Here is a 7,563-nt window from a genome sequence, read left to right as displayed (position 1 = left end):
TCTCATTGGCCGCCACCGAGCAACGATTTGAATATCGCTCTCTGAGTGGCTGGCGGAGGCGCGGAGCTACGGCGCCCACGGGTGCGGGCCGCCACGTGCCGGTGGCAGCGGGCGGGCGATCGACCCAGTCAGGCCAGGCAGGGCCCGGCGGCCCCGGAGCTGGGCCTTGGGAGGGGGCACCGGGCTGCGGCTCATCCCCCCGCCTTGCGCCCTCATAGCTCGGCCCCTTCCCTGCCCTTCCTCTCGGCTGCATCTCCCCCGGGCCCACCCCACCGCATGCCGAGGGGCTGCCCCAGTGCTCCCCCGGAGGCATCGCCCCAGGAGTTAGCTAACCTGAACCCTAAACAGATGCCAAAGCAGTGGACTCATCTACGAGCACCGAGACAACTAAATGTCACCGTGCCCCTAGCACAGCTCCAATGAGGTCATCCCTACCGACTGCTCTCCACAGAGAGGTTGGTGTAACCCGGACTTACCTGCCAAGCACAAGCCCTGCCTGAGCCTCACTAGTTCTAGTGGAACATGCTTAACATCCGTCCTCCATTGCTCCTGCTACAGTTGAGCTTCCTACTCTTCCCAGTCCTGGTGAGCATTCAAAAAAGTTTAATTTCACTTTTTGTTTACCCATTGAAGGCAGTTTGCAGTCAATTCTTTAAACCTCTTTCCCAGACAACTCCAGTTACTCAGCTCCATTAGTCCCCAAAGCTTCCTGTCATTCTCCCAGTACCTTCTTTTACCCAGTTCATTTCTGGAATACACTGCTGGACGTAGCAGTTAGACTGTAATGGGTACAGCCTTGAGCTTGATATGCTACTTAAGAGCAATAAACACCATGTGCTGGTTATCACACAGCTCATGTGCATGCTGCAACCATGCCTCCTTTGTGCCACGCTCCTACTTTTCCCCAACTCTCTGACCTTTTTGGCTTCCAGTCTGGTTTTGATCCTCTGTAATCCCAATTATATTTTTGTGCGTGCATGTGTGGAATCACAGTCTAGCCAGTGAAAGCCATCATGCAAGGCAACCCCAGCATGGCAGCCCACATCAAAGCCTTCCATCTCTCTGTGCGAGCCCTCAGGTTGCAAGGGTTGCAGGCATGCAACATACAGGTGCCCGAGGAGGCCTAGATGTCAAGCCAGGCATGAAAAGCCTGTGCATAGGCTATGGAAGGGGGAGCAGACAGGGAGCTGCTGGTCTCTGCTTTTCCTTTTCAGAACAGTGGCTGCATTACCATGTTGAGTTTTGCAGGTACCTTATATTTGGAGGCAGCCTCCTCCCGAGCAGTTGGAACTTGTTTGCGAGCAGCTGGGGAGAAAAAAAACCCATAAAAATGCTCAAATCCATCCTGAAAACAAGGGGAAGCAGCAAACAAGAAGAAAAAAATTTAAACCACAGTCTTGTATGAGCTGTGGTGTGTCTGGCAAACACTTAACATACTAACTTGCATATGGGAGCTTATATCCTTGATCCAATATATCCTGGGGTAACCCGACTGCACACCCAGTGCGTAACAAAAACAGCAGGCTAGGCCTGAGTCAGTAATTTACATTACAAAATAAAGCTTTCATTGATCAAATGAAATCAATAGCGCAGCGAACAATCCTGATGGTTAACACAGTATAGGATTTAACAGTTCTGTTCTCAGTTTTTCCATATATATATTTTTTTTTTTAATGTGAAAACACAACTTCCAGCAGGAACTGGAACGTTTTGGAGCATGGAAGAGGCTGTTGGAGATTGCAGCTGATACTTGAGAAAGGCTCAGGAGTTATCAGGGCCAAGGAAACATCAAACTAAAAGACACATTCTAAATCACCTGGCAGCAAAATAACACACACTGAAGGCTACTGAGGAAATCCCATCAGGATTACAATGAGGTAATCCAGAGCTGTCCCAACTAAGATGCCAGACTGTCTACAGGCTGTGGAAGGCAACCCAACCCGCAGTTCACACTCCACACTTCAGCAGATTTCACAAACACGCAGACTGTGTGTTTTCTTTACAGTGGCCATTCCAGCTCCAGAGCAAGCTCCTGGGGTGGGAAGGTGCAAGTCACCTTCTGCCCATGGTTACTCCACAGGGCACGATGACCTGGAGAGAAAGGGAGGCTGCTGTATGACCCAGACTGAGGGCAATCACATGCTATCCTCCAGCTTTGAGCTGCAGTCCCCTTGGTGTGGTACACCGAACAGACCTCCCCCCTCCTTCCCTCCTACATCCCTTTCAAACTCAACAACCACAGAATGGCTCTAGAACATGCAACTCTCAAACCAGAACAAGAAACACTTCGTGCTCCACACACCACACCTCTTGGGCACTTTGGATGAGATCCAGTCTAACATCAGGCTTTTTGGCCCTGCCTCAGAGTTGTGTTTTTGCAGCTTTTAAACACCCAACACCCCAAAGTGAGCCAGGAAGATGGGTAAGGTCATGCACAAAACCCCATGAGCTTTCTGCAGCGGCCTCTAAGGCAGTGTATGAGAACTATACTGGAGGCAAGGAAGCCACACACACCGCACTTTCATGTGACTGAGGTTATCCAGCATTTGTGCCTAAGAACTCAGTCCAGGATGGGAAGCAGAATCTAAGCACACAAGGCACCAGTGACACATAGGATAAGTGTCCACTTCCCCACCATTTACCTTTTTCAGAAGAAAATGGGAGGTGCAAAAGGACCCCATTCCTTGCTACAAGCACGTGTGTCACCCAGTTCTCTCCAGAGGAAGATGCTCTAGCAGAAATTGTGTAGCTGCTGTCAGTATCAAGATCATACGCTCCTCAACACACTCTGAAGAACTTCTCTGTGTATACACACATGTATATGCACGCTCTAAGAAATAATGGCAAGGTACATCAGGCTAGTGCCATTAGCTTTAGCAGCTGGTGGCCATCAGCATTGCTCTGATGTTCCTCTGTGAAGCCTCAGGCACTGGTTTACTCTTTCCCCTCCCATTTCTGGCATAAGGAATCCACATACTCGCCCATTGCTGGGCTGCCAGTTTTCTTGTGTGGCGTTTGGTCACACAGGCCTTTTCTTCCTTTGTCATTTCCTTGCCAAAACACATGTGGCATGGGAGGAGCCCTGGCTGACAGAGGCAGAATGGCCATCATCTCCTACAGACAACCCAGGACAGAGGCTAGCATGCTGCCTAGGCTCACTCTCCTCAAAGGATTCACTCAAGGGTTTGCTACCAGTATTCCTCAACCCCAGCTATGCAAACCTTTTCTTTTCTTCCCCTGCTGAAGGCATCCATGCTAAAAAACATATACCGAGGTCCCAAGAAGAAAGGCAATTAAACTGCTGATGACTGCTGTAGCCTCTACCACTCCCACCCCAAAGAAGGCCACACACATACAGCAAGGGCATTAGGGCATGTCATACTCCTCCAAGCTATTGTAATTAAGATCAGCGTATTCAGCAGACAATGGAATGAACCATTCCTGCTCTGGCTGGCTCTGTGTTACCACATAAATAGCTCCTAGCTATTCCATCTCCCAAGCACCAGTGAATTCCAGTATTCTTTGTGCACCAGGAATCATCTCCCCTCTTTCCAGCTGGTACTGGCATTAGCACACTTGCTGTTATGCTTCAAATAAGTCACAAATGTTCTTTTCTTAACAAAACTACTTCATAAAGATTTATTCATGAAGTTACCAAATTTTATCTGGCACAGGTACCAAACAAAAAGTACCCCTGCATTCAGGTGTGGCACTAGAGAAGAAACACACAGGACAAGATACCATGTCTCCGTAGAAAAAAGGATTTGCTACACAGCAGAAATGCCAGGGCACTGATGCTGAGTGGAAGCAGAGCTCTTTCAAATTTCATAAACTGCCCTGACGATGTGGATGTGCCTGTTGTGCTCCACCCGAGATCCTCTCCTTTGATAAAGCCAAGTATCAGCTCTGGAAGGGGAGGCCCAAGGGCAACAGGGTTATGCCAAATAGAGAATGTGACCCCCAGCAGAAATTTTTAGACTCTCTGGCACCCACTTAGCTGGAGATCACTGCAGAAATAAATTGATCGCATCCAGTCACCCTGACCAGTGCTTAGGAGACAAGAGAAAGCCTGTATTGGGCTCACTGCTGGTCAGAGAACCAAGTAAACAAGGCCCTTGCCCACAATGAAGAGGCCCCAAAGAGCAGCAAGCCAGACATGGAGCACTGTCCCAGCTGCTGGTCTGAGCACCAGTTTCTCTGTTAATCTTGGTCGCGGCCCATTTTGCCTGTCAGCCTCCGTCGTTGAGTCTTAGTGGTTCGCCCCGTGCTGGATTTCTGGATTTTCTTGCGCGGGCCTTGCCCACGTTGAGGTCTCTTTCCTTTTGTCTTTTTCCGGCTGTGCATATGCAGTGTGGCAGTAAGAGAAGAGATTCTGTGCAGGGCAGGAAGAGAGACATGTTTGGGGACCAAAGTGTGCAGGAGCAAGGTGACACCACAATGGCAGAGCGCCCTGTGTGGTCCAGCAGGAATGAACACCAGCCACAGCAAGCCCCAGAGGATGCTCCCTGTGCTAGGCATCATCTTAACAGGGCAGGAAACCTGCAAATCTATATGCAGTAACAACCAAAATGAGATTTCTGAGCAGTGGGGCTGCCCCGACTGCCACAGAGTTAAGTAATTATCTGCATTCCCAAAGCAGTCATAAATCCTGATTGCTCAAAAATGTGGAGAATGCCAAAGCTTTAAGCTTCAGCGTCTTTTGACCTTCAACCCTAGAAGCAAGTTCTGCACCCTGGAATATCTGCTGAGAAGGACTAGGCAAACAGTTCGGGACAAAGCCTGCCCTGCACTGCGTCATCCTCCTCTTGCTACTGCTGTCAGCAGGGATCGGTGCGATGGGAACGGAGCACCCAGGGTAGGCCTGTGCTCTGCCAGTGCCCTCTGCTGGCTCCTGCCCACGGGCACCCAAGCAGCACAGCATCCCCCCCCCCCCCCCCCCCCCCCCCCCCGCCCCGCAACCACATCGCTGATCTGGGAAGGAAAAATCCTCCTCATCAGCTTGCAGAGCCTAGCAGCAAAGAGCTGCATGAATTTATACATACTTTTCAGACAGGAAGGGGTTTCTGGCCTTCTTGGGCATTGTTCTTACAGGTTTGTTCACCACCTCTTCCCCTTTCTTTTCTTCTGATCCATCATTTTCTCTCTTAAGAAGGAAGCAAAAGAGAAAAAAAATCCCTATAGACACATTAAACCAGTCAGTTTTGTGATTCCAGTGTTTCTGCTGCCTTCTTGGTTTCATCCTGTTTTGTGAACCATCTAGTCATGGATTAAGTATTTTTAATTCTCCATATCCCTTGCCATCCAGATCTCAAAGTTTCTTATTGCAGCCCCTCAGAAAGGGACAACCAGTGAGAACCCTACGGTAATCCATGCTAAGATCCAAAAACTTCAGCATAATCTTAATGGCGATGCAATTGAAATATAAACTATGAACTGAAGGTTTCAGCTTTTTTCTAAAGTTACTATCAAAACCTCTTTAAGTGGATTTTCAGGTTAGAAGATGACCTTTCAAATGTAAAGAGTTAACACAGACACTTCCCCAAACAGCTCAAATCCAGCCAGAAGTCACGAAGATCTAAAGGATCAAATCATCTGGTACCTGAAAGCCTCTACAAAACCGATGTGATAGCTCAATTACAATGTGTTTTGAGAATAGAAGCAAGCATAGCCAGAACTGACTGGTTTCCTTATTTGTGGTCCAAGCACGGGATCACAGAGAGAGGAATCCCTCCTCACGCTAATAATAATTCTTCCTGGACAGGACACAGGAAAGAGGTTGAGAATAGCCCACGCAGCAAAGTCTGAAATCTTGCTGCTTGTGTTGTATCAGCTTTTAATGCTACATTCTTGCCATTCAGCCCTGTGACACCTTTCACTTACACAAGGTCAGTTGGGACTAGTAAAGGATTCCAGGGACCTTTGGAGTGAGTTGTTCACATAGGACATTTCTTCCTCTTTAGAGGCCCAACATAAAGTTGTGAAAGAATTTGAAAGTTAAGAGTTTCTCTTTTCATCCCTGCTCCCAGCCAGGTGCAAGTCTTTGGGCATATTCAGAGAGTACCAGCCCTACCTAGCCAGCCCCAAGAATGTTTATGGCTGACAATCAGAGAGGCAAGAGGCTTTACCACAGGGGTGGTCAGTCCCAGCTGGCGTGCCCCTGAGAGGTCCAGGTCACTGATGGTGGTCACTGTCACAATGTGGTTTGGGTGGTCAATGTTCACAGATTCTGTCCGTGATGTCACCAAGTGCTCCAGTTCATCAGCCTCATCTGGGGAAAGAAGAAATCTTGCACTGCAAAGCACCCAACTTTTCACAAGATACACTTGCTTGTTCCTGTGGTGCCATACTGAGGGGGGACCCCGGCCTCTGCACGCAGGGTTAACGCATGGAGCGGCCTGAACACCGGCACTACAAGCATGAAGGGGAAGCTCCTTCTCCCAGCAGAGCGGGGCCTGGTCACACCACAGACATGTCCTCCTGCTTGTTCCTTTTGGTAGCGCCCAGCTGACCCGTCTCACCAGGGCCCACCGCTCGGATCGCTTCCCAGCAGCACACGACAGGAGCGAGGCGCCGGCGTGCCAGCCCCCCTGCCCCAGCTCCTGCCCGCAGCCCACGAGGGGGCTGGGCCCCGGGCGCCCACCTCCCGCTGCCGCCCCGCACCACGTACCGAGCGCCTCCTCCCTCTCGCTCAGCATCTTCAGGTACTCCTGGTGCCGCTGGGGGACGGAAACAGGTCACCGCACGCCCCTCCGCTCCAGCCGCCTCCCCTCCTCCCGCAGCGGGGGTAGGGAAGCCCGAAGACCGCCCCCTGCCCCGCGGCCCGGACCCCCGGCCTGCCCCGCTCCCAGCCCGCCACGGCGGGGGAGGGGGGAGCCTTCCCCCGCGGCGGGGTAGGGGTGTTTGTGGGGTACCTCCTCCTTCATCTTCCTCTGCTCCTCCTTCAGCTTCCGCTTGATCTCCTCCAGCGCCGCCTTCCTCCGCTCCACCTTCCGCTTGTGGAAGCCGGTCAGGTACTCCCTACCGCCGGCAACACGGAACCCCCCCCGCTTTTAGCGACCCCCTCACCGGGGGCTGCCGCCTCCTCCCGCCCGGAGCCCGCCCGGCCTCACCTCCGCCTCTCCTCGTCGAAAGTCACCACCAGCCGCGCCTCGCGGCCCCCCGGCCCCCTTCTTCTTGCGGCCCATGGCTCCCCGCCGCCGCTGCCCGCCCCTTCCGCCGCCCGGCCGGCAGGGGCGGGTCCCGCCCCGCCCCGCCCCGCCCCGCCCGCCCCCCCCCGCCCCGCCCCCGCCCCCGCCCCGCCCCGCCCCCGCCCCGCCCCGCCCCGCCCCGCCCCGCCCCGCCCCGCCCCCGCCCCGCCCCGCCCCGCCCCGCCCCGCCCCGCCCCGCCCCGCCCCGCCATCTTGTGCCGGCCGCGCCTCGCCGGGCGGAGGGGGCGGGGCTGGCCTCCCCGCGAGGTGCCGCCGGGGGTCCCCGCTGGCTGAGCCGCCGGCGGGCTGGGCGGCCCCGGGGCGGGGGGCGGGGCGTCCCCCAGCGCCAGCTGCTGCGGGGCGGCTCGGAGGCATG

General features: G+C 53.4%; 1 protein-coding gene across 1 annotated transcript; it reads right to left on the bottom strand.

The window, feature by feature from the left end:
- Window positions 1–3,625: 3,625 nt before the first annotated feature.
- Window positions 3,626–7,228, bottom strand: NOL12 (nucleolar protein 12; the record flags this gene model as incomplete). Its single annotated transcript, XM_040595084.1, has 6 exons — window positions 3,626–4,372; window positions 5,043–5,143; window positions 6,126–6,268; window positions 6,668–6,716; window positions 6,912–7,017; window positions 7,110–7,228. Coding segments are annotated over 6 exons (690 nt in total), but the record flags the coding sequence as incomplete, so codon positions are not given.
- Between the last annotated feature and the right edge of the window lie 335 nt (window positions 7,229–7,563).

The sequence above is a fragment of the Falco naumanni genome, chromosome 5, assembly GCF_017639655.2.
Source record: "Falco naumanni isolate bFalNau1 chromosome 5, bFalNau1.pat, whole genome shotgun sequence".
Classification (NCBI taxonomy): domain Eukaryota; kingdom Metazoa; phylum Chordata; class Aves; order Falconiformes; family Falconidae; genus Falco; species Falco naumanni.
This window is presented reverse-complemented; position numbering and strand designations above follow the sequence as displayed.